At 38.9% G+C, this 26,452-nt stretch overlaps 1 protein-coding gene across 9 annotated transcripts in view; it reads right to left on the bottom strand.

Annotated features, from left to right (window-relative positions):
• Positions 1-1,349: 1,349 nt before the first annotated feature.
• dmd (dystrophin) overlaps positions 1,350-26,452 on the bottom strand; it is a 195,984-nt gene continuing 170,881 nt past the window's right edge. For 8 of the 9 annotated variants that reach the window (XM_032585804.1, XM_032585802.1, XM_032585809.1 and 5 more), the window contains 6 exons: positions 17,789-17,950; positions 16,779-17,016; positions 7,378-7,453; positions 7,098-7,181; positions 5,080-5,105; positions 1,350-2,509 (listed from right to left, as the gene is read on the bottom strand). In XM_032585804.1, the coding sequence (XP_032441695.1) occupies positions 2,501-2,509; positions 5,080-5,105; positions 7,098-7,181; positions 7,378-7,453; positions 16,779-17,016; positions 17,789-17,950 (595 nt within the window). In that variant the 3' untranslated portion in view covers positions 1,350-2,500. The remainder of the gene's footprint in view (positions 2,510-5,079; positions 5,106-7,097; positions 7,182-7,377; positions 7,454-16,778; positions 17,017-17,788; positions 17,951-26,452) is intronic. The other variant, XM_032585810.1, reaches the window with a different exon arrangement.

Raw genomic sequence — 26,452 nt, 5'->3', positions numbered from 1 at the left:
TACAAGTAAAACTATTTTAAGACCTTAACATGCTCTAAACTTCTTAAGAGATTTTGAGAAACACAATATCCGTTTTCATAATATGCTTTGTTTCTAAGCATTCTTCATGTCAAAATGGTACTTTCCAGGCCTAAATTCCCCAACTTCTGTAAGTATCAGCAAACCTTTTAAAGCATAAATGCAAAAATTCTCTTAGTGTGCAGTATATGTTTCTACAACAATAAGGCTTTAAATATTGAACTTGTAAAAGCTGCTGCCAACAAAGCCACTATCTATAAGAACACTCAGAACATTAGTAAAATAATATAAATACATATGTAGAAATAGATATAGGAGCTAAAATGATAAAGAAATTTTTTTATCTCAATCTGACTAAAAACAATGCCCCAGAGACCTACTAGTAAAATCAGGGACAAAAATTAAGTCTCTTCAATTCTATGCTTTCTAAAAACAGAACTGAGATGCAGAAGGTGCAAAGAAAATAGAGAACTAAATATCAAGCCCTGCAGGATCCCATATGACAATATGGGATTCTATTTCCAAAAGAATATTGATAGATGGAAGAATCATTCAGACACTGGGGCTGGGAACAAAGTCTGGAAAACCAGGATTTTTCTGAACTCTTCTTCATACTCACTGCTGGAAAATACCCACACATTTCCTAAAAAAAGTTGCAAAACATGTCAAAAAATATCACTCTGAACGATGGAAACCCGAGGTGAAGAAAGGATTTTCCATAAATTACATCTTCAAAACCAGAAAATTCAATCAAATCGATAAAAATCAACTTATTGGCCAGCCTTAAAGCAACATAATAAATGCAAGTGTGCCAAACGCATTTTTTTTTAAAAAATCCTGAAATTGACTACATGGACTCTACAACAGCGTGTCTTAGGAAATCGTAGGAAATCCCACCACCCAATCCAGCCCTGCTGCAGCTTGGAGGTAGCAACTTGCTGACAAACACTGAAGAGTGTGCGGTGGATGGGGAAGGACAGCTGAAGTAATCTCTGAACCACAGCCAGACCGACTCAAATGGTACAAGGTGAAAAAGCTAATTATTCTTTCATCACTCATTCTGAATAATCCATTTTCTCAGGTGCAGCTCAGCAGGCTCTCTACAAACATGTAATAATGATGGACCCCTCTCCCGGCGTGGTCAATTCCCGTGATAAATACTAATGACTCCAGCTGGATGGCTTCTGCGAAGATGCCAGCAATGAGACAAATATCCCCAAAACCAAATTTATCAGCAAAGCTTATTTTGGTTCATGTTTACAATATTAATCAACGATCAGACAGCTAAATTAAAAGGCAAAAAATTGAGAAAAAGAACTGCACCGAAGAGGGGTATTTATTATAAAAATTTTATTTAGAATAAAACAATGTAGCCATATTACATGTAGTGTTGTCGATCTATTTTACATACCTCAGGAGAAGCGACACAGTTCTGCCATGATAAGATTCATCATGATTATAATCGTTAAAAATCATCACTAACACCAGTTGACAGCTGGAGGTGGTTATAGTAGTGTTGGTCAGTCTCACAAGTTTTACAGAACGGCATAGATCACAACGACATGACGCAGTGAGGAAAACCCAACAACAGATGAAGGGACGATGCTCATCATGGGGACTAGCTTCTGCAGGCCACACACCCACAGATTTTTATTTATTTTTTTAAAACTTGGTTACTCCTCATCGCAGTGTACACCAATACAGTAAGCTAAAGCTTAGAGCGCTAAACCAGGTTGTCCATGTTTGAAAATGATCACAACTGCTTTCAACAACCACAAAAACAAAACTGTGTCTACGAGTCTGAGGTAGCAAGGCAGTCATGGCTTTACTCTGATTTATTAACATATATCTCCAAAACAAAGTCTATTCTACGTAATGGTGACGGGCCTCTTACAAACCAAGATTAAAATCTATATATTTTTTTTCCATCTTTATGCACAATCCCAGAATAATTCAAGAGCAGCTCCACACTTGGAATGACAAACTCTTATAGGCACAGAAAGGGTAGAGTTGAGACAAAGTCTGCCGGCATTTTAACGCTTTTAAAGGGGAACTTGACATCAAACATGCTACAGGACAGATTTTAAAAGTGACTTTACAATTCCTAAATTATCCTGTCAGCCACCAAGTGTCTTCTTTAATCGTTCCCACCCCCTTAAATGCTACTTTCATGGACCAGTACAAAGGAGCTAAATGTTACACAGCAGTGGAATGACACGAAATGTAACAATTTGATTCCCAGTGAAGGCAAAATCCGATCACAAATTCCAAACCAATCTTTTGTAAGAAACCATATTTTGCAATACAGTACATCTGGAAATCTAAAGAAAAAATAAACTGACACAAGTTCAATCAAGTTCAGGTACAATCTACAGTTGCATAGTACAAGACGAGATGGTAAAACAAGTTCAGTTGTCTGCTCCTGTGCATCTTTGGGATTTTGGGGCAGGGAATCGTATCTGATTGGGAATGATACTGGTCTTCACATGGCCTGAAAAACACAAACAGAAAACATTAATACATCATTTTGAAAGAAAAAAACAAAAAACATTTTAAAACCAACAGAGAAGCAAATCTTGTTGCAACACTGAACTTTGCTCGTCTTCAGAGTTCATCTGAAGATGAGTGAACCAACTAAAAGGTGTTTTTTGTTAACCTGAGAGCTACATTTCCCCACATCAGAACATTATAGTCGGAGAAAAACAAATCATAAGTTTGAAGATAGCAATCTAAGTTTGAGAGCTGGAAAATTGACTTAAGTGGCTAAATCCAGTTACTGTCCATTAGGAACGCAGTAAGGTGGAGGTGGTGGGCGTGTATGAAACCACAACTGCCAGCTTAGAAATTGGACTTTAACCTATAAATGACTGGGTTGTGCACAAGCCAACAGACTGCATGAGAAACTGTCCAAGGACAAAAAGAATAAGGCTTAGCGAAAGTGTGAACATGAAAAATTCATGATGAGTGGGTGTTATATCAGCAAGACTAACCAATGAAACTGAACTGTGATTAACATAATACACCAGACCCCAGAAGGAATTATATAATTCTGATTTAATTTGGCTCATATGGATTAGTATTATTAGGTTATTGCTGGGATATTCAGTGGTGAGTCACCATGATACCTCTAACCTGGTCTTAATGCAGTTAGATAGGGGTGGTGTTGGATGGATAAGGCCATGTGGACTTTGTAGCTACAGTATCTTGTGTGTAGGGAGGTCAAATGTCACAGATTTCCAACCAGTATATGGAAATATCCACACACATCGTCTAAGTTCTAGTTGTCCAACACAGATCAAATGAAAGATAGGGTTGGACTATATTAGAAAATAATGTGATTCTTTTATTCATTGCTTCGATTAATCCGCTCTTCTCTTTTTTAATCGGCCATTTCAATGCTTTCAACTATCTAAAGGTGTGTCTTGTTAACACACTTGGAATAAGAAGCAGTAAATATTAGATTCAAACTATAGAATCTTACAATCATCTGCATCTAGTACATGGATATTCAATCAAGCAAAATAGTAGGACCATATTTGTGCTTTTCTAATATATTTTCAGTAATAGATATTTAATCTGTGTTGAAGTAGAAAAAATAATAATCATGATGCAATAATAAGATATTCATCAAATGGCTTTACCTTCTGTTGCTTCTGACACCAGTGGAAAACCACAGACGGTGCTGGTTTGTGAAGGTTTATTTTTATCCCTTTATAAATTGGGACTGCTGGGAGTTTATGAGTCATAAAGGTGAAATGTGCTCTCACTTTTAATGCAAATGGAAGTAGCTCTCTGTTGCTGAGTGCATGGTGCATTCTATCGAGCAGCGGAAAAAAAAAGAAATCTGAATTATCTGAGCCTGATCAACAGGTCAAGCAAAAAATGAGCAATTTTGAAAACTGAATGAGTTATTGCTGCAATCCGAGCGACAGAATAAATTAGATCTGCTATTTGGTTGATTTAATAATGCTTATGTGACAAACTTGTAACAGTGTAACATCGTATATGACTAATACATGATTATAATAATGTTTAACTTTTTGATGATCAACTTTCAGTGTTGGTATCTTCTTGGTTATTAAACTGTAAAGAAAAGCACAAAATATTTTGCTGGAGTTTTTCCCTTTCTAATCATTTCCATGCTATGCGACTATTATGTGAATCCTACACATTTCTTATGCCAATCTATTAACATTTTCTAGACTTCAAACTCCAGAACTCTCAATACATATTTACCCAAACTGGAAAACACACACACACGCGCGTTTACACACACACACATATATATAAATAAATGTTCAGCATGCATTTATGGAGGCTATTCTAGAGTGGTCACACTATAAATATAGAACCTCCAAAAACAGCAGACTGGAAGGAAGGACAAAAGAGTGGATGGATAAAGGAGTAATAATTACAGTACATTACATTATAGTATTTTATTTTCCATAGTTATCCAGATCTGGAAAATATCAATTCCATATTCTCCGGGACTGTTTATAAATACTAAAATATCTGCACAAAACTTCACAGACAGAATGACCAAACCACCTGAAAAGTTCAATGAAGAAAATGGAACAAAGACCAAATTAAATCAAATGTAAAAAATGTAAAAAATTTGAACTTGTCAGTAGTACCTTTATTAGAAGTTAAAAAGAAACTGTCAGAAAGTTGGGATGCTGCAGAGTTCAAGACAGGGGTGAATAATTACAGTGGGAAGAGGTCAGTGGCAAAAGCTTTTACTGTACTTCTGTCTTAAAACGCGCCCTGGCCTCAAAGCGGAGAGGATGAGGGGGCCGACAAATGGAACTCCCCAGAGATCCATTAGTCAGCTCTTTCTCCCAAACCTTCTGATATGCAAGGAAGTGAAGGCTTTGAGGAGGACAATGCTTTTGTGGCAGCAACTGTAATCACTTCTAAAATGTGTTCTGCTCCAACTTCACCCATCTTTACTAATTACTGATACACAAACCAGACAACAGAACAAAAACCAAAGCGCAAGCTACTCATGCTATGCAGATTAATTTACAGCTCTGGTGTTGGGATGGAGGAAAACTGTCTCACCTGTGGTCTTGAGGAGAGGCTTGAGGCTGTGGGAGAGAAAACAAAACAGCAGTTTAACGCTTTGAATTATCAGTTCATCTGTTTGCATTCGTCTAGCGGTAAATCATCAGCCCGCGGGTGCATTCCTCATTTTGTTGCACACATCCAACTCATTCCCCGCTGCCTCGGAGCTGAGCAGGAACTGAAGCCTAATATCGCTGGAGCGCATGCGAGATTAGAATGGATTTTTAACTAATGCCCTCACCTCGGTTCCAACTCCGAAAATTGAATGCAATCTAAATGCGGCGAGCTTCGTTTCAATATTTGAGCATTTTTATAATCACTCTTAATAAACGTTCACAAAAGTGAATATTGTTTCAACTTGGGTAACAAGGGTTTTACTTTATTACAGCATACCAAATAGGGTATTCAAGTGATGATAAAAGATGCACTTTAAAATTAAAGGACGTAAGGTTTCATATCACTAGGATACAGAATAATAAATTAGAATATCATCAAAAAGATTATTTTTCAGTCTATTCATTCAAAAGGATCATTACACAGACTACTTAAACATCAAATTTGACAACATGCATGTAGGCAGGTGATGGTGAGTTTATGATGCAATGAGTGAATAAAGACAAACAGTGAAGGATCATCACAGTGGAGAGGAATGGATAGAAAATGCTGACAAATCAGGAAGATTGTGTGAAAAAACATTTTTACAGGTCTCTTGTCTTCGTAGCAGAGCTTTCTTTAATTGTTTTGGCATGTTTGACCTGTTTTTTAACTTTAAAATCAATATTATGTGGAAAATAACCAACATATTTATCTAGATAAAAATAAATGGAGTGAGTGTTGCGAAAACATCTGTAAATTTGGTCAAATTTGTCACTCTGATCACGGATTGAGCAGTGAATCTTTCCCAGATTGGAAAGTGAGGCTCAACAGGTCAAAGGTCGAGTGCTGCAACAATACCACAGCTCTGGCCAACAGTGAACCAAAAAGCTGAGTGTGGTACTTTAAACTAAATCCTCCTTTCACTCAGAAAAGCCATAGAGGGTGAAGTTCAGTTGTGCATCAGCAATCGTACTCAAACCCCGAAGTATTTCTTTTCAAAATCTTAAATCTTCTCTCCTCTCAAATAGTTACATTTCAACTGTTTAATACACTTTCTAAAAGCAAAACTGGACACAAGTTTAATTTTAGATCTCACTAGTGGTAAAACAGACTCCAGATTTTGCAGTTATCCGCTGAGGATATGTGACAAGATCCTAGAGTCAAGTGAATAAGAAATTCACACCAAACCAGGGCTGTGGGAATTTAAACCCATGTCTGTTCAGTGGTCATTTAGATGTTGCTCCAATGTTACAGTAATAGTGGATAAAATCTGACAATAACATGTTAGGTCAGAAGATTGTGTCTATTTGAAAAAAAAAAGGAATAAATGCCTCAAAATCAAATGCTGTTGGATTTGTTTACAGGTAACTGACTAGTAGCAGAGCAAAGCCATGTACCTCTGATATAACTTTAACTTTTCTTAAAAGATAGAGTCCTGAGCACTGTTTGATGTTCACCGTTTGAACATGAACACTTGCTGAGAGCTGCAACAGCCTGACAGATTATCTGTGAAGAGAGCGAGCTGATATAACCGCAGTGTGTTTGGCCAGCAGCATTTCAAAGGCGGGAATTAACTAATCCATAAAATCCAGAAAATCCAATCATGTTGTAAAGAAGATTTGCCATTCCCAATATTTATGGGACACATTTGATCATTTATGAAAACACTAGTAAACGTTTTACTAGTCAAACAACATACCAGTAATTGAGAGTTATAAAAAAAACAGATAAATCATGAAGCAACTAAGTATATGCTGACTTGTTTTTAGAGAATGGCTAATTGGAGTCAGTCACAATGTGCTTAGGAAAAGAACAAAAAAAACAAACAGAGGGAGCTCTCCAACTAAAAAAAAAATGACGGTGACTTTTGACAAACATGCAGATGCTGGGGGGAGGTGGAGGAGGACTGGGAAACTTACGACTGCATGCAGGAAAGGAGTTGTTAATCTGCTCCATTACATCTGCCAGGTCAGAGCTGCTGTTTTGGGGGGAAAGCAGCTCTTCTGGACACACACAGGCACAGAGAGGTGTGTTTACAGTAACAGGATACACTTCGCTATCCTACCGCAACAATCATTTTCCTAGTCTTTCAGAGCAATGAGTGATCGATTTTCAGAGGTAGATTCTCATGTTTAAGACAGACACGCAGACGCGCGGGTGTGTGTTTTAAGTGCAATACATCAAGGCTGAGTTTCTCACCTGAGTTTTCCATAAGTGGTCCTCTATCTTGCACAGTGGGGGATGATGCTCCGTTTACTCTCGAGTCTACCTCCGGCTGATAGAGGAGGAGGAAAAGGAAAAAGATTCAGATATCCAAACAAAACACCCTGCTTGGCAAATGCAAAAGCAGGGGTGCGCATGTGGGGGGCACAATGAGGCTGTTAGGACTTTTGAATTATGTAAACATTTCTCAAAGTCCCCACTAAAAGTTTCCCACAGAATAAAAACTCCAGCGAGACTCATTCAAGGACCTCAAAGGATTTTTTTTTTTCTCCGCGGGCGACAGACAAATTCCTAAAATCCAATATAAATGATTGAAATGAAAGTTATGAAACTCTGCCAAAAGATATAGCCAATGTTATTGCGCCCACATTGAAAGAAACAGTATAAAAGTTTAATGAGTCTCCATTAATGTTGTTACATTTTTGCTCCAAGCACACAAAGTAACTCAGACAGTAAACACAGATAACCTGTCACAATCAGACAGACTGTGCTGACTTTTAATTGCTTTTTTAACAGGGCAATTACAGTAGGAGACTCTCAAAATCACCTTTAATAAAAGAATTTCACCATTAGCTATCTTAATTGCCATCACTGATAAGGATCAGTGGTGTTAAATCAATGAAAAAAAGTTATTTTTCCAAGATTGGCGTACAACATTACAACATTCATTATCAGAAATTCACATTTTCTTTGGAGTTTCTGCCTGAAACTAGAGAAACTTTTACTTCCTCCTCATCTCTAATAACCATCATCTTCTTTATTTGCTGTCGCCTAAGCGTGAGAGAAGCCAACAGCCCTGGAAACAGCCACAGAGTCCAACCGTTATCTTAAGGCTTGTCTTAAAATAACTGAGGTCAGAGGTTTGGTTGACCCTAAGGGGTGTAGATTTAATGCGAGCAATCAGGCGGGCTGGCTTTTTCAAAATTCATCCTTGAGTTTGGCATTAAATTTCTGCAGCTCATAGAATGACTCACCGACACCTTGTTAGGTCTCCAGAGACTCAAATTTCAAACAATACCAGTTTATATGTAGTGAAATGATGGATGCAATATGTTCACACTGGTACTTGTGTATGCTGCATTATGTTTGTATTTGTTTTTCAGAGACGGTGTCAGTGTCACTTCACTTCAGAATTTGCTGAAAAATTCAAACCTTAAGAAAAATTCTTTCAGAAAAGCCAGATTTTGTCTAGTGTTTGATCTACTTCACTTGAACTGTTTTGGTTTTTCTTGCTTGTACTTCAGTTTATTTACAACAGAGCAGTGACACACACACACAAAAATAGAGTAAAAAGCTGCAAATGCAAGCTAAACAACAGCGGAAGGGTGGCATGGTGTGCATAAGAAATGTGGTTGCCATGACAATGACAGTCAAGATGTTATTAATATAAATAAATCTTTGGCTTTTGTGACAAAACTTATAAATCAGTAGGAAAAAGAAATCATCTGGATGGTTAAAACTTGTATTTATTTTTTTTTATTGAGGGCCTGGAGTAACAAATTATGTTCAATATTATCAGTGCTGAATTTTCACTCAGCTAATATTACTTTAAAAAGTTTAGGTGGAGTTTATTCTAGACTTTGATTCTTTAAAAGGCTCTATTTTGCTCCCTCGCTCAGCAAAAATAGTCTTAATTCATATTCCCAGAACATTTTAGAGTAAAAGTAATCAATTGATACAGGAACTGCTCAGAGATTTCAAGATGCTATTAAAGTGAAACTTCTTTTGATTTAGTTTTGTACCCAACAAAATTGATTCACTCACATTTCAGTCTTTTACATTTTATGGATTACTATTTCATTGTTGTAACTGGTCAAAGACTCAATGCAATCGTCTGGACTTCTCTAGTTAACCTTTCAATCAATTTGGCAATACATAATTCTGAAAACTGAATTTGACTGCAGCAAATTAAAATTAGGATTGAAGTGAACTCCATGTAATTGGACCTGAATATGATGGAGTGGTTGGATTATACTGGAATGAGCTGATCTAATATAATTTAGAATTTATAGGAATCCATATAACAGAATATCAATTGGAAGTGCATTGAAATAGGATTTGCTATGAATCATGCTTCATATTCACTGGACACTTTATTAGGTACAGCTTGCTAGTATGGGATCCACATAGACTTTTAGAACTGCCTTAATTCCTAAGAGACATTCAACAAGGTTTCGGAAACATTCCTCAGAGATTGTGGTCCTGATTGAGCAATCTGCACCTTAACATATATTGCCACCATGTTTCCGGCTTTGCACCAATCAGAAAGTCTGTTTGTCTGCTTGTTTTCTCAGTTGGGATTGTTTTTTTTTTCTTTTTTCTTTAGCTGCAGCACTGCCCTTTATTGTGCTTTGCACAAGCAATCTAACCTCCGTGAGCTATTAGGTCAGCAGACCCAAACAAATCTGTAGGGTATTGATGGAAAGGTGGGGGAATCAATGGTGGAGGCAGGAAGGCAGCGACATGATTTAGATCTAATGTATCAGCTTATTGTTAGTTTTTATAAACAACAGGTCAAGAATAAAAAGATGTAGCAAGGAAGTGCAAAACTAACAAGGAGTTTGGATTATTAAATTATTAGGCCCGAGCAGCAAAGCGCTGCGAAGGCCTATTGTATCTGTACTGTTTTATTAGGCCCGAGCAGCAAAGCGCTGCGAAGGCCTATTGTATCTGTACTGTTTATTATTATTACGATTCTTCCCACCTCTTCGTGTGCCTTTTTGGGGGCTTTATCATATTCAAAAACTCACCAAACTTGGCGGTCGCAACTAGAAAATTTAAAAATTTTGAATTTTAAGGTTGTCGCAAAAATCGCAAAAAAAATTGCTGAACGGCGGCAACTAGCAATTTTCTGTTGACACAATGGTATGAACGTATTTCATCGTAGAGACATGAAATTTGGTACGCTTGTAGAGCTCCCCAAAAGACTCAGAACTTACATTTAATGTTATTAGCCAACTATCACAGGAAGTCGGCCATTTTGTCTTGAACGTCCATTTTTTACCTCGATTTTGACGTTTACAGCCTTCGTATTTGATCGAACTCCTCCTAGGGATTTCGATTGATCGACTTCAAACTTGGTCAGTCTGATCATAAGGCATGTTTGATTTAAAGTTATCAAATTGGTGAGTTTTGGAGTATGTTGAAGGGGGGTTAGCAGGGGTCAAAGTTCACCTACTCGCCATGAAACACGAAACTCTTATATTTCCTATATAAAAACACATAGAGGGACCAAACTTTCATTGATTGATCGTCATCGGGTGTCCTAAAATACCCTGTGGTGAAATTATTTTTTTAAGTAGGCCACGCCCCCTGAGAACAGGAAGTGTCATGTTTTACTGTGAACGGTCGCTATCTTAGCCCTTTGACCTAATCAACATGAAACTGTGTCCAGAGACAGAAGACATGTTGGTGTGTTGTGGATTCCAACCCCGACCGGCTTTGACATAGCAGGTGGGCGTGGCGGCGTGGCGAAGTGACCTGTAACGCCGTTGCCATACGTTTGGCTCTGAATTCCACAATTTCGGGCCCAGCTGCTCCAAACTCACTAGGATGGATCCTTATCCACCCACCGACAGGAATTCATAACAAAATTTGGTGGGCGTGGCCTAATTTCTCTATAGCGACCCCTAGAGTATTTTAAATGAACAGCCCTAAGCCATGCTTTAACCTAGAATTACGAAACTTGGTACACATGTGTATCTTGTCAGGACGTACAAAAAAGTCTCTTAGAGCCATGGTCGAAACCCAACAGGAAGTCGGCCATTTTGTATTGAAGGTCCATTTTGGACCTCGACTTTGATGTTTACAGCCTTTGCATTTGATCGAACTCCTCCTAGGGATTTCGATTGATCGGCTTCAAACTCGGTCAGTCTGATCATAAGGCATGTTTGATTTAAAGTTATCAAATTGGTGACTGTCTGAGATTGCTGAAGGGGGGTTACCAGGGGTCAAAGTTCACCTACTCACCATGAAACACGAAACTCTTATATATCCTGCACAGAAACTCACAGAGACACCAAACTTTCAGTTATTGATCATCAATAGGTGTCCTAAAATACCCTGTGGTGAAATGATGACATCACTTAGGCCACGCCCCCTGAGAACAGGAAATGTCATGTTTTACTGTGAACGGTCGCTATCTTAGCCCTTTGACCTCATCAACATGAAACTGTGTCCAGAGACAGAAGACATGTTGGTGTGTTGTGGATTCAAGCCCTGACCGGCTGCGATGAAGCAGCTGGGTGCGGCGGCATGGCGAAGTGACCTGTAACGCCGATGCCATACGTTTGCTTCTAGATTCCACATGTTTCGACCGAGCTGCACCAAACTTGGCTTGAGTGATGCTGGTGTGATACCTGAAAATTCTATGTCATCAGATTATGACGTCATCTAAGCCCCGCCCCCTCAGAACAGGAAGTGCTATTTTTTTCCTTGGAAACTTTCATCTATGGCTCTCTTGACCTAATCAAGGTGATTCTGTGTTGGATGACAGATAGGAAGTTGGTCTCGCTTGCTTTAAAGTGCCAAGAGTTTTCAATGGCGGCAACGCCGTTCGTATACGTTTGCCTCTACATTCCACATATTTTGACCGAGCTGCATCAAACTTGGCCTGAGTGATCCTGGAGGCTTGCCCGTCAATCCTACATCATCACATTATGACGTCATCTAAGCCCCGCCCCCTCGGAACCGGAAGTGCCGTTTTTTTCCTTGGAAAGCTCTGTTTATGGCTCTCTTGAACTAATCAAGGTGATTCTGTGTTGGATGACAGATAGGAAGTTGGTCTCGCTTGCTTTAAAGTGCCAAGAGTTTTCAATGGCGGCAACGCCGTTCGTATACGTTTGCTTCTACATTCCACATATTTTGACCGAGCTGCATCAAACTTGGCCTGAGTGATCCTGGAGGCTTGCCCGTCGATCCTACGTCATCACATTATGACGTCATCTAAGCCCCGCCCCCTCGGAACCGGAAGTGCCGTTTTTTTCCTTGGAAAGCTCCGTTTATGGCTCTCTTGACCTAATCAAGATGATTCGGATGATGAGCTCTGTCATTGCTCGCTGCTGGCTGAACCGTGTGGGCGTGGCCAAATGGCGAATATCAGTCCCTCGCCATATTCATACGTTTGGCTCTAATTCAAGCATGGATCATCCGATTGGCTCCAAACTGGATATGTATGACCTTTGTTCACCTCTAAAGAGCCCAACGGGATTGAGATGTAATTTGGCTCCACTGCGCCCCCTAAGTTAATACATCGGCTGTATCTCCTCGACGCATCGACCGATCTGCACCAGATTTTTTGACAGTCGTCGGGGAGCACCGCCGAACGCATTCACGCGTGTCGCCCGGTGGAGGGGCGTGGAAAATGCGCGACAGCTTCTGCGGCGGCTGGCGGGCGGCGGTGCTGGAAACTGCGGCAGAGCTTCTGCGGTGGGGAGTTGGCTGCGGCTCTGGAAATCGTGCGAGAGCTTCTGCGGTGGCTGGAACCCCCGCGGTGGCCAATAGGCCGGAGCGGCGCTTGCTGCGAGGGCCGCCCGAGGCTGCTTGCAGCTTTAATTATTATTCTGCCCCCCTCTTCGTGTGCCTTTTTGGGGGCTTTATCATATTCAAAAACTCACCAAACTTGGCGGTCGCAACTAGAAAATTTAAAAATTTTGAATTTTAAGGTTGTCGCAAGAATCGCAAAAAAAATTGCTGAACGGCGGCAACTAGCAATTTTCTGTTGACACAATGGTATGAACGTACTTCATCGTAGAGACATGAAATTTGGTACACTTGTAGAGCTCACCAAAAGACTCAGAACTTACATTTAATGTTATAAGCCAACTATCACAGAAAGTCGGCCATTTTGTATTGAACGTCCATTTTTTACCTCGATTTTGACGTTTACAGCCTTCGTATTTGATCGAACTCCTCCTAGGGATTTCGATTGATCGACTTCAAACTCGGTCAGTCTGATCATAAGGCATGTTTGATTTAAAGTTATCAAATTGGTGAGTTTTGGAGCATGTTGAAGGGGGGTTAGCAGGGGTCAAAGTTCACCTACTCGCCATGAAACACGAAACTCTTATATTTCCTATATAAAAACACAAAGAGGGACCAAACTTTCAGTGATTGATCGGCATCGGGTGCCCTACAATACCCTATGGTCAAATGATGACATCACTTAGGCCACGCCCCCTGAGAACAGGAAGTGTCATGTTTTACTGTGAACGGTCGCTATCTTAGCCCTTTGACCTAATCAACATGAAACTGTGTCCAGAGACAGAAGACATGTTGGTGTGTTGTGGATTCCAACCCCGACCGGCTTTGACATAGCAGGTGGGCGTGGCGGCGTGGCGAAGTGACCTGTAACGCCGTTGCCATACGTTTGGCTCTGAATTCCACAATTTCGGGCCCAGCTGCTCCAAACTTACTAGGATGGATCCTTATCCACCCACCGACCGGAATTCATAACAAAATTTGGTGGGCGTGGCCTAATTTCTCTATAGCGACCCCTAGAGTATTTTAAATGAACAGCCCTAAGCCATGCTTTAACCTAGAATTACGAAACTTGGTACACATGTGTATCTTGTCAGGACGTACAAAAAAGTCTATTAGAGCCATGGTCGAAACCCAACAGGAAGTCGGCCATTTTGTATTGAAGGTCCATTTTGGACCTCGAGTTTGACGTTTACAGCCTTTGCATTTGATCGAACTCCTCCTAGGGATTTCGATTGATCGGCTTCAAACTCGGTCAGTCTGATCATAAGGCATGTCTGATTTAAAGTTATCAAATTGGTGACTGTCTGAGATTGCTGAAGGGGGGTTACCAGGGGTCAAAGTTCACCTACACGCCATGAAACACGAAACTCTTATATTTCCTATACAAAAACACATAGAGGGACCAAACTTTCAGTGATTGATCGTCATCGGGTGCCCTACAATACCCTATGGTCAAATGATGACATCACTTAGGCCACGCCCCCTGAGAACAGGAAGTGTCATGTTTTACTGTGAACGGTCGCTATCTTAGCCCTTTGACCTCATCAACATGAAACTGTGTCCAGAGACAGAAGACATGTTGGTGTGTTGTGGATTCAAGCCCTGACCGGCTGCGATGAAGCAGCTGGGTGCGGCGGCATGGCGAAGTGACCTGTAACGCCGATGCCATACGTTTGCTTCTAGATTCCACATGTTTCGACCGAGCTGCACCAAACTTGGCTTGAGTGATGCTGGTGTGATACCTGAAAATTCTATGTCATCAGATTATGACGTCATCTAAGCCCCGCCCCCTCAGAACAGGAAGTGCTATTTTTTTCCTTGGAAACTTTCATCTATGGCTCTCTTGACCTAATCAAGGTGATTCTGTGTTGGATGACAGATAGGAAGTTGGTCTCGCTTGCTTTAAAGTGCCAAGAGTTTTCAATGGCGGCAACGCCGTTCGTATACGTTTGCCTCTACATTCCACATATTTTGACCGAGCTGCATCAAACTTGGCCTGAGTGATCCTGGAGGCTTGCCCGTCAATCCTACGTCATCACATTATGACGTCATCTAAGCCCCGCCCCCTCGGAACCGGAAGTGCCGTTTTTTTCCTTGGAAAGCTCTGTTTATGGCTCTCTTGACCTAATCAAGGTGATTCTGTGTTGGATGACAGATAGGAAGTTGGTCTCGCTTGCTTTAAAGTGCCAAGAGTTTTCAATGGCGGCAACACCGTTCGTATACGTTTGCCTCTACATTCCACATATTTTGACCGAGCTGCATCAAACTTGGCCTGAGTGATCCTGGAGGCTTGCCCGTCGATCCTACGTCATCACATTGTGACGTCATCTAAGCCCCGCCCCCTCGGAACCGGAAGTGCCGTTTTTTTCCTTGGAAAGCTCTGTTTATGGCTCTCTTGACCTAATCAAGGTGATTCTGTGTTGGATGACAGATAGGAAGTTGGTCTCGCTTGCTTTAAAGTGCCAAGAGTTTTCAATGGCGGCAACGCCGTTCGTATACGTTTGCCTCTACATTCCACATATTTTGACCGAGCTGCATCAAACTTGGCCTGAGTGATCCTGGAGGCTTGCCCGTCGATCCTACGTCATCATATTATGACGTAATCTAAGCCCCGCCCCCTCGGAACTGGAAGTGCCGTTTTTTTCCTTGGAAAGCTCCGTTTATGGCTCTCTTGACCTAATCAAGATGATTCGGATGATAAACTCTGTCAATGCTCACTGCTGGCTGAACCGTGTGGGCGTGGCCAAATGGCGAATATCAGTCCCTCGCCATATACATACGTTTGGCTCTAATTCACACATGGATCATCCGATTGGCGCCAAACTGGATATGTATGACCTTTGTTCTGCTCTAAAGAGCCCAACGGGTTTGAGATGTAATTTGGGGAAAATGCGCGACAGCTTCTGCAGCGGCTAGCGGGCGGCGGTGCTGGAAACTGCGGCAGAGCTTCTGCGGTGGGGAGCGGGCTGCGGCTCTGGAAAACGCGCGAGAGCTTCTGCGGTGGCCGGAACCCCCGCGGTGGCCAATAGGCCGGAGCGGCGCTTGCTGCGAGGGCCGCCCGAGGCTGCTTGCAGCTTTAATTACATGCTGCTGTTTTATTAAATTTTTTGCTTCCTCTAATAAATTAATGTGCTGTTCTGAGATGCTTCCATCAGCTGGTGTTTGTGTGATTCTAAACAGTGATTACTGTCCTGCTGCTCCTCCACAAAAAGCCTAATGAATTAATAGTAAATACAGCTAACAGGGGAAAATAACCTTTTAATTATAGTTTTGTAGGAGTGGAGTCAAAGGAGACTTCATAGGAGCAAAAATAATTTCTCTGGAGAAATCAGTTTTACTTTTGCCTATGCGGAGCTTCTTTATACTGGAAAAGACTGATCTTCAACAAAATTTGCTTTGTCAGATGAAATAAGATTCTTTTAGAATAAATTTATCTTTACGTTTTTGTGGATTTTGTAGAAACCTCACATTTGAATTGATGCTTCACAGTAGCAGTTCTCACTTTTTCTTGTCCGGATAAATAATTTTCAAGACAGATAAATAATCAGAGGTGATATATTTGCTCAATTCTTCTGCAGTCCATTCTTGTTCTTGCAGCAAAATTTCACTCTGTTGATATTTTAATACTTTGACCAGTAAGTGTCTGATATGTAGTGAAAAAATAAATGCAGTGCATAGTTCTCAAATAGTACCACCTTTTTGGGAGGAATATAAAAACATACGATACTTGTAAAGCTAAATAATACTCCATATGTTTGTGAATACACAGATTCAAGCATTTTGAGCTGCAGAAAGAAGTCAGGAGAATACAAATGTCATACATAGCTTTTCTCCTGACATGTAACTTTTGAATTTTGGTGATAAATATTTCAAAGGAGTTGAAAGACTTCAGTAACCTGGTGCAGTAGCTGTCGCAGGCGGTGGAGCTGCGACTCCAGCTGTTTGTTGTGTTCCTCCAGGATGTGCATGCGCGCCTCCAGCCGGCCTTTGTGTTGCCGCAGCAGCTTGGCTTCGGCCAGAAGATCAGCCTCGTCAGGATGAGTGGACTGGCCCTCTGACTCCCAGGGCGTTCCAGCTGGGGCGCTTCGTTGGCCATGCTGTTCTTTTAGCAGTTCGTACTCCCTCTGCAGTGTCCTGAGATAGTTGGAAATGCTAGAATAAATCCATTACGAACACCTGGAAGACTGAATAACTCTCATCACCTCCTCAAGATTACCACCTGTCATTCTTGTTAGTCTTCATTAATGCATAAATATTACAAATTAAATAAAAAGCTCAGCAACCTTAGTTTGATCCTTCACAGTGGGATGCGGCATAAAAGTCCTTCATTAACGTTTTCCTCTGCTTTCTGCTACCTCAGTTAATTCCTACTGATGTGGGCAAACAAACGCAAAGGACCTGCCAGGCCAAATCTCTCACCTCCCTCCATCCTTTCTTTCCTTCTCAGTGCAGAACCATACGCTGCAGTGCTTTACTTAAGTTGGCATTTATGAGCCTGGCAGTAAAGCTCCCACAGCTCTCCCACAGAGCCAGTGTATGCGTGTAATCAGTGTTAAATCACTCCAGCCGAGCTCCTGGCTCTGCAAAAAGCATTTCCACAACAATAGACTTTGCAGTCATTCTTCTTACCATTTACAAATCAAACTTTGTGTGCAAGAGCCAATAGAGTTACAGGAAGTGTACACCTGGAGTCTCCTTTGCTCTACGCAGCAACAGTGAACAGATTACAATAACAGTGTAAGGAAATGAAGCCTCTTTACCTTTATTTTCATGTTGTAAAATATCAGCATCCGTAAAACTTGATTTTTGCAAAGTTTAACAGAATTATTTTTTCTCAATCTGAACAATCAGGCATGATAAACAATTTAAATTAGAATATCCTGTTTTTGATGTGCTTAAAAGTCACCTCTGTTCCTCCTCCAGGCGGGCGATGATCCGCTCCAACTCGCCTCTCTCCTCCCTCTCAACAGCCTGTAGTATCTGGGCGGGACTCTGCGGCTGGCTGGACGGGGAGCCCTCTCCGCCCAGCGTCTGGCAGTACTGGATGATCAGAGCATGTTCATCATCCCTGTGAGAAGGGCAGAGTGTTAGGCGAGCAAAGACCCCAAACATCCCGTCTGTGTCAGTGATCATTAGTTTAGGTTGAGGAGCATAAAGTTTTATTTTTTACACGCTCTTTAAAATTTTATAACATAAAAAATGTTATGCAGAATTAAAGAATTAAGGCAGGAACTTAAATGAAAACATAAATTACTCTATTATGAAAAGACTTTTAAAGGAAAACGACAATGGGAAAATTTTTGAAATAATTAGAAATGCACAGAGAGATCGGCTAATGACATCTTTTTTTTATTTTTATTTGACCACCCATGACTGGCAAACACCAGATGTTGATCTCTACAATTGGATCTTTTTGCCAATCAGTGAATGCTAACAATGCATGTAGTTGATTTTTTTTTTTTGATTGGACACAATGTAAAATGTATCTTCATGTAAATAGATTTAATCATTTGTTTTGTAAATTGCATTAAAATTAATTTGTTGTGAATCAGCATCATATAAATAAAACTGAAAAATTTAATTCACACAGGTTCTACTGACATCCAAATTAAGTATATTATGTAGTGTTTTTATCTGCATAGTATTGATATCCTTTTACTCATAATTTTTGGTTAACATGTTTGATTTCTTAACATGCAAAGACCTAAAGTTGTGGAATGGATCATATAGAAAGAGGAATGATTTCATTTTCTTAGCTGTTTTACTTTACTCAGCATGCATTATCTCAATGCCTTTATTCATTTTAGAAAAATAAAAAAATGAAAGAAAATCAAAATTGTTTATCCACAGCCCTTAGTGAATATTGGTGCTAAAAGAAAAGGGCTGTGAATCCATTATTTTTATTTTAATACAAAAACATTAAGTCAACTAACCCAAAGAAAAAGTGTTACTCTTTTTTAGAAGTTATTGACCTAAATTTTTGGAAAAACATTGTTTTCCCCTTTCTGGCACACTTTTGTTACTTTGGTGTGTAGAAACAACTGGTGGAACGGACTATGATGTAGAACATGAAGGAAATGATTCAAGTGCAAACGTCTTCACATTTTTCATCAAACTTTAAGGGAGCTAGTATCCTGAATTTTAGAAGGAAGTGTATCATTTGAAACAAGTTTCCTGTCACCATTTCATTTAAAACATAACTATTTATGAATTTATAAGTGGATGGTGAGCTGCATGGTGGTCAGCTACCTAGCAGCAGGAAGGTCCTGGGTTCAGGTTTTGCCCAGAGCCTTCCTGGTACGAATTCATGCTTTTCTATGGATACTTTAATCCACAACACAAAAACATGCATGTTTTTTTGGGATCCTAATTTGCTCTTAGGTGTGTGTGCTTCAGCAACTGGTCTTCTCATTTGTCTAGTTTGTTGACCTTATGATTTAACCAGCCCAAAATGAACCACAAATCGCACCTATTCCTACATATTTTTCAGTTTCCAGACTCAAATTAGCAATTTTCACACTGTGCTACCAAGACAATAGCAGCAACTGTTGCAAACACCCTCATAAAATGATGTGGTGTGATGTTAAAGATCTTCAGCTATAGCATATCTGGTACAATGAAAGCTCCATAATCCCTAGTGGGACACGTGCCAGTCTGAGCTATCTGATTATTACAGAAATAAAAGGAGAAATCGGCGACGGAGAGAAAATGGCAGAAGCAGAGCTCAGCAGACAGATTAAAAGATATGAGGAAAGAGGAGAAATGGCTGCTGTCTGGTATCTGTATAAGTATTTATCTGTCATCTCAATGATAATGAGAAGAGGTGGCAGGTCTTCCTAGAGCCCAGCCATCACCTTTATTCTGAGGTATATCAAACACTTGACAACCACACTTCAGGAAAAAGGGAAGAAATCTGACTTTTTAAATGATTTATTCACTGCTAAACTGACTTATTTTGAGAGGCAGTTTGACAGCTTGAAAATAAAGAGGAAATAAAGTTTGGCAGAGAAAGTTCAGTTGTGCTGCAGCTGCACATAAAGCTTTTTCTGAAGTGTGCTTCAACTGTCATCTTGCCATCTCAATAACGAAGAAAGTATATTTTTGTCTCATACATACACACAGTCGTGAAAGAAATTAGGACACACCATTAAATATTCAGATCTTGCAAAGAAAATGTTAAGATATACATGTTGCTGATCTTAGCAATGGGATACTGTGAAGAAACTAAGGTGGTGAGGCTGGCCAGGTCCTTCTGCAGCAAAGCATCCCCAAACCATGACACTTCCACCTCCATGCTAAGAAGTTGGTTTTCCCTGGAATGGCGTATTTAGTTAAATAATTAAAATAAAAAATATTGCCGCTCATCGGTTCAATGGACACTATTTAAATAAATTCTGGGCTTTGTTCGTGTTTTTAATTGGTAAACTTTTACAAGACCTTTATGGTTTTTCTAAAGAGCAAATGTTACCTTCTTGTCCACTTTGCATATTAAACTTGTGCAGTATGTTTCTGATTGTAATGTGTTTTTGTAATGTTGTAAATCTATGAAAATAAATCTAATCTGAATTGTACAGGCAGTAAAGTTTCTTCAGTTTTTATTATTTCTCTAAACATCGGAAAACTTTCCAAACATGCTTTTATTGAGGCGTCTCATTCATGATGCATTACAATTCTTATTGGTTTAAAATTAATATTTAACGTATAAATATATTTGAAAAACAAACTTCTTTTACAGTTTTAGTCACTACTTGAGTTATTGTAATTACACTGTGGTCATTAAATCATTGGGAGAAAATCTAAACTAGGTTGGAAAGTCACAGAAAGATTTTATTTTTATTAGAGAAGTACTAAAATGTAGGACAGCCCAGACCTTGGTAATAATTTATCAATGCACAGTAAAACAAAACAAAGTAAGTTAATCTAGACAATACAATAAACTTTCTATTGACTTTTGCCTCATATCACAAATAAAGCAGATAAGACTTAATTTTCTGGCCTATAAGATGGCATACTTGTCCTCGTTAACACATCCTTGTGTTAGAATAATCACTTTTTCTATGATTCAAGGCAATAATTTTAGATTAACACATAATAATAAACAAGTGTTATATTACTCTGACATTTATGAACTAAAAATATGAACACCAGGCACGTATTCTGGTTCATTGGTAATGTGTAAATTAGTAAAGGCTGCTCGGAAGAGGAAATTGTTCATTTGAAATGTTTTACCATTTGACATCTTTGAATTTCAGCCAAGAGTTTAAAGAACATATTCAGAATACAAGTACTGCAGTTTACCTAATAAAAGAGATTATAAATACTCTCCCTTATAAAATGCAGTAATTGCAGTTTTCCATGACCCTAAATTGAACTCAGAGAATCATAAATAAAGCTGATGAGAGCAACTCAAAAAGATATTTTGCCTCTTCTCACATAAAAGGACACAAAGAAGATGTTCGTCTAAAGTGAAGGGAGTTTTTTTATTACTCTGCAGTTTCATGCTTTTCAAAGAACCCAGAGTTATATTCCTAACATTAAGATCTACAGAGAGAAAACAGAGCACCTCTTTGTACTGCATTTTCAGATTGCGGTTGCACAAGAACTGGTCCTAAACTAAGTAAAACCTAACTAAAAATACTGATATTACAATTAATACCACAAAATACAGTAGATATTTTTAGTCTACATTGCCCAAACCTTATCATACTCAGCTTTTCTTTATGAAACAGTAAAGCTTTGTATGTATTAACATTTAGTAAGCTGCTTTTTAACAGCTCCCACAGCGTCGATAAATACCAATCAATATTTTTATTTTAGAATTAAGATCTCAGTATTTGGAGTGGGGTTTTTTTTGTTGCTTGTTTGTTTTTTTGGGGGGGGGGGGGGGGGGGGGGGGGGGGGGGGGGGGTTACATTTTCTGTCTTTTTAGGATCTCTAACCTCCACAATGTTTCATAAAATTCTTTCTGGCATTTTATAGTTCCACAAAAATGACATAAATAAGTAAAACTGAGACTGCAAGTTGAATTCTGCACATCTCCTGCTGCAACAGACAGAAATACAAACACACACGCACATTTCCCTCTGGAATATTCCTATGCTGTGACAGGACACACTGGGATGATGAAAAAAGGCTCCAGTTGAGAAACCTAAAATATGGCAGTAATGCTATATTCTGGAGAGAATAGAGACGGGGGTCCTGCACATTCTGAGAGGCTAATTATGCATGTTTCTAGGGCCCGGCAGGCGAATCTGGAGGCAAACAGGAGGGGGATCATTACCAGTGAAAATGGGAACTATGGGGGGTAGAACTCCCTGCTATGAGATCCTGGGAGGAAGAGGAGAGACCAGGGGTAGAAGCAGAACAAAAATAAGGTGGTAGAGCAGAGGAATTAAATGTAAATAATAGCTGTGGTAGATTGTGAATCTGAGTGTTAGTCCTGTTGAGGTTGAGTGCCTGCAGAGACTTTTTACTCAACAATAGAATCACATATCACAAAGCAAGCAGCCCCTCTTGGGCTGAATACAGCTGATGTATGAGCTGCACAAGCTAAGCCCAAGAGAGAAAGAGTGAGATATAAAGACATGGAGGAATGGAAAAAAATAAGACATGTATTAAGATGATGAAAGAAACTTGGAGGGTGATGAGATATGTTAAAAAATAAATTCTTCATGTTTGACTCTAAATGGAGAGCCATATGCAAAATACTTAAAAACCATATTCAGTCCGAGTACCCAAAGAGTAAACCTAATTAGAATGCAATCAACAATAATGAAGGTGCATTGAAGAGAAAGAGAGACGGCAGAGTGAGATTAAAGCTGGCCTCAAAACCAATGTTTGGAGAAATTAAACAGAGAAGAACAAGAACAAAGAGCAACACACAAGAAAAGAAAAAAGAATCAGGTTGACGATTGTAAGTAAGCATTAACCAAAGCAATAATGACTAAACAGAGCTTTATCTGGAGGTCACAGAAAATACAAATTTACTAATTATGAATTCTCTTTTAGATAAAAAGCAATGCAAAACAAAAACAACACACTCGCTGAACCCAAACACACTCACAAGCCAATTATTGATATCACTGTAAAACCGTCAGCGAGTCCAGGACAGTGTTTGCAGGATTTGAACAATCAGAAAATGAGCCAAAACTCAAACATCCATGTAATTGGCAAACGCAATCATCCCTGTAAAACCGTGCCGATTTCCATAAACAGAAATCCTGCTACCTTCAGCAGTCCTGCCAAGCGTGGGCAAAATTTCTGTGGCACGTGTGACCTCACCAACCGACAGAGTGATCATGCAAATACGCCATCAAACCTGAGTTGGATAAGCTTTAAAACCTAAATTGTACAAAAATACATAAAAACTAAGAAAGGGGAGCGGAAAAGGTACAATTTCTAACAACTTTTTCAGCCAACAGAAGACCAGGGATGATCTTTATCTACATAAGAAACCCCTAACCCGCATGTAGTAAAAAAGTTATTTAAAGAAAATCTAAAATAAAATCTTCTGCAAAGATACTTATTTAACAGACTTTTGACTGCACTTGTTAAATGAAAAGAGACTAAAGCTATAAAACAGCTTTCTCGATGCAAAATCTTTGCATTAAAAGCAGAGAGATGCATGCCTTTCAAACAGATGTAGTATGAAATACTCCATATTTTGCAGACAAGCGTTGCCTTTAGGAACCTGCTGATGCCTTGTGGAGCAGTGATTGTGACTAAATGTTTCTGCTACCCAATTATCAGAAAACTACATATGAACAACAATGTTCTGACTGCAAAATGATACAGCTCTTGATACAATAATTCGTATGCCTGGTAAAGAGGTTTTCAAAGGCCTTTCAGATTGTTGTTATGGAAACTTCAAGATGCCAATCTTTGCCTCTGTTCTCTCCTCTGTTGGATGGCAAAATAAACTGGAGTCCTCCCTTATTAGTCATGAGCCAGTTTTACGTTTTCTTTTTACTTTTTAATTATTGTCCTGCCTGAAGATACTGACTCAGGTGAGTAGCTGTTATCTTATAATTATTTCCTGACTTGTGAAGATTAGGAAATTTCCATAGGAAGATTTTATAATATAACTCCAGGGAAATAGAGGGTCACAGATTACTAATTAACAATTTTAAGATACTCTGATCACCTAAAATAAAACATTAATTGAAAAACATTTAATAAAAAAAAACATGATAAATTTGTTAAAAATTCAGGTATTTAAACCTGAATGAATGTACTCAACATGTTACATTTTCAAACATAGTTCAGATTGAGATTATGCTACTGCAACAATGCATTTATTTAAAGTTTTCACACATTTCTACGAGGTAATATCTATAAAGGGAGCTTTCTCCTTCCTGATCTGACATGTACATCTTTGTAGTAGCTAACATTAATCCTTCACAAGAGACACCTTAAGTATCTTAAAGCACCTTTTTAAATTTGTAATGCAAGGCAATATTTTTATAAGCAACAACGGCAGCAACAATGCCTCACATATCCTAATAGTGACATTAGTGGCCTTGATAAAATACTTGTAAGAGGCGAACCAAGGGAAGAAGTCCAGTTGCCAGTGAACAGCAATAAGGTGATAAACAATTATTGCTGGTATTTTTACTCATGCCACTTTGACTGTGAACTCTGACTTCTGAAGACAAATTTAATGTTTCAGATTATTCTAATGTTGAATCATTTTCATAACCTTACAGGGCTTGCCTCAAAAATATGTTAAAGCTAACATAATAAATAAGGGGAACAAAAGTGCTTCATCATTTTAATGTTCAAATCTAGGAATAATTGTGCTTTGTTTTTTTGCACATCTCTAAGAGTCAATAGAACAAACCCACATCCATTAATGGTGTTTTAAATACACTTTCTTACTGCTATTACCCTTCATCAAACCTTCATCTTCCTCACCTCATTAATGCTTTACTGTGTTCTGTCGTTTGTCGCTTTTCCTTTTTATGAGAAGGGATTGTTAATGGCTTCGGCTTCTGAAAATGCCACACTACACAGCACAAAAGGGAGCAGTGGTAATGTGTCTGTGCCACATTACCAAACTTACAAAACAAGAATATAAATCCCTCTCAGTTTCCATTGACACCTGCACACCAAAAATGTTCCTTGCTTTTCTCTCTCTGCCCATCGATCCACTGAAGAACAATGAGTGGACAGCTATTAGAAGTCTTCAGAGCACTTTCTATTGCAAAGAAACTATTCCCTCTAGGATGTGATCCACATGATGCATCAGCAAGGGATGCAATCTAGAAAACAATAAAGCCAAATGTTTCATTTTATCCTGACTGAGGATTCTCACAGGTCTCAAACATTTTCCCAAGTGCCTTTCTGCAAATATTTCCTCTTTTAAACAGTTTCCTTTGTAGAAATCCCAATTCTATTCAGTGTCTTTTAACATATAATGATGTAAAACTTTCAGCTCTCCAGATGGACACTTTTGTGAGTTTGATGTAAGCTCTTAGCTACATAAAACTGCCTTTTCCATTCAAAAAAATCTTTAACCCAAAATAAAAAGAGCTCCACTATTAACGTAGGACAATCTACAAAAATGTCTGCCTGTGAGCCAATTTCCACAAACATGTTTACATCAATAATCAGGAACTTATAGTGCTTCAACATTACTTGTATAAAAAAAAAAAAATGTATTTTGATATAACTACAAATGCATGTTTGGGAAACTAGATTTCAAGAGATACATACAATTTTAAATATATATGTTCACATATTTGAATTTGACTGCTAAAACTTTAATAAAACACAGATGTTTAACTATTAGTTTCATGGATTTGTAAAGCTTTTACCCCGTTTGATTTTTGCTCTTATAAACCCATCTTTGTCTCTTTTGAAGAACACATTTAGTGTTGATAACTTGGGCTGCACACTTAAAAGAAAATCATGTAGTAGTGACAATATTGGCAAATATTCAAATAATGATAAAAGATAAGAAAATGAGTACTTTGGGCTGTAGGACTAAAAACTTTGAAAAAACACAACAAATCTCTACATGTTACAACAACATAACATAATTATCATGCTTCCAAAACATGTCATATTAAAAATGTGTAATTTTTGAATGAATTTAAACAAGCTCACATTTGTGTTATTGTTTCTAAGATACATTTGCTTAAAAAGTCTGAACATTGACATGATGCATTGCAGTATTTAGCATACTTCTTACACTATCACATAGCGTTTACAATCTGAAAGCATTATAACTAATTTCCTCGCTCATACACTCAGTGCTCAGCCCTGCATGCAGAGCTCACTGTGGAGACAACTCGACTTAATCTTGTTGTTTTTGTGGCTAAATCATGAGCCTTCAAGCTCTTCAAATATGCCCAAATGATTTCCCATTTTTAAGAATTTAATTTAATGCCTCCACTGTAGAGAACTAACTGTCATTCAGGAATGCACATGGCAATTTTTCAAAATAGAGAACATAATTTATGTTTAGCATTAGAGTAGAGGGAACCAAGTACAATTTTTAGCATTCATTTGAAATTAAAACAAAAATGGTCTTGCAGGCTAAATACAATTAATTTAAACTCAATGAGAA

Source organism: Xiphophorus hellerii, chromosome 15, assembly GCF_003331165.1.
Source record: "Xiphophorus hellerii strain 12219 chromosome 15, Xiphophorus_hellerii-4.1, whole genome shotgun sequence".
NCBI lineage: Eukaryota > Metazoa > Chordata > Actinopteri > Cyprinodontiformes > Poeciliidae > Xiphophorus > Xiphophorus hellerii.
The sequence above is the reverse complement of the archived record's forward strand: the minus strand, read 5'-3'. Positions and strand labels throughout refer to the sequence as shown.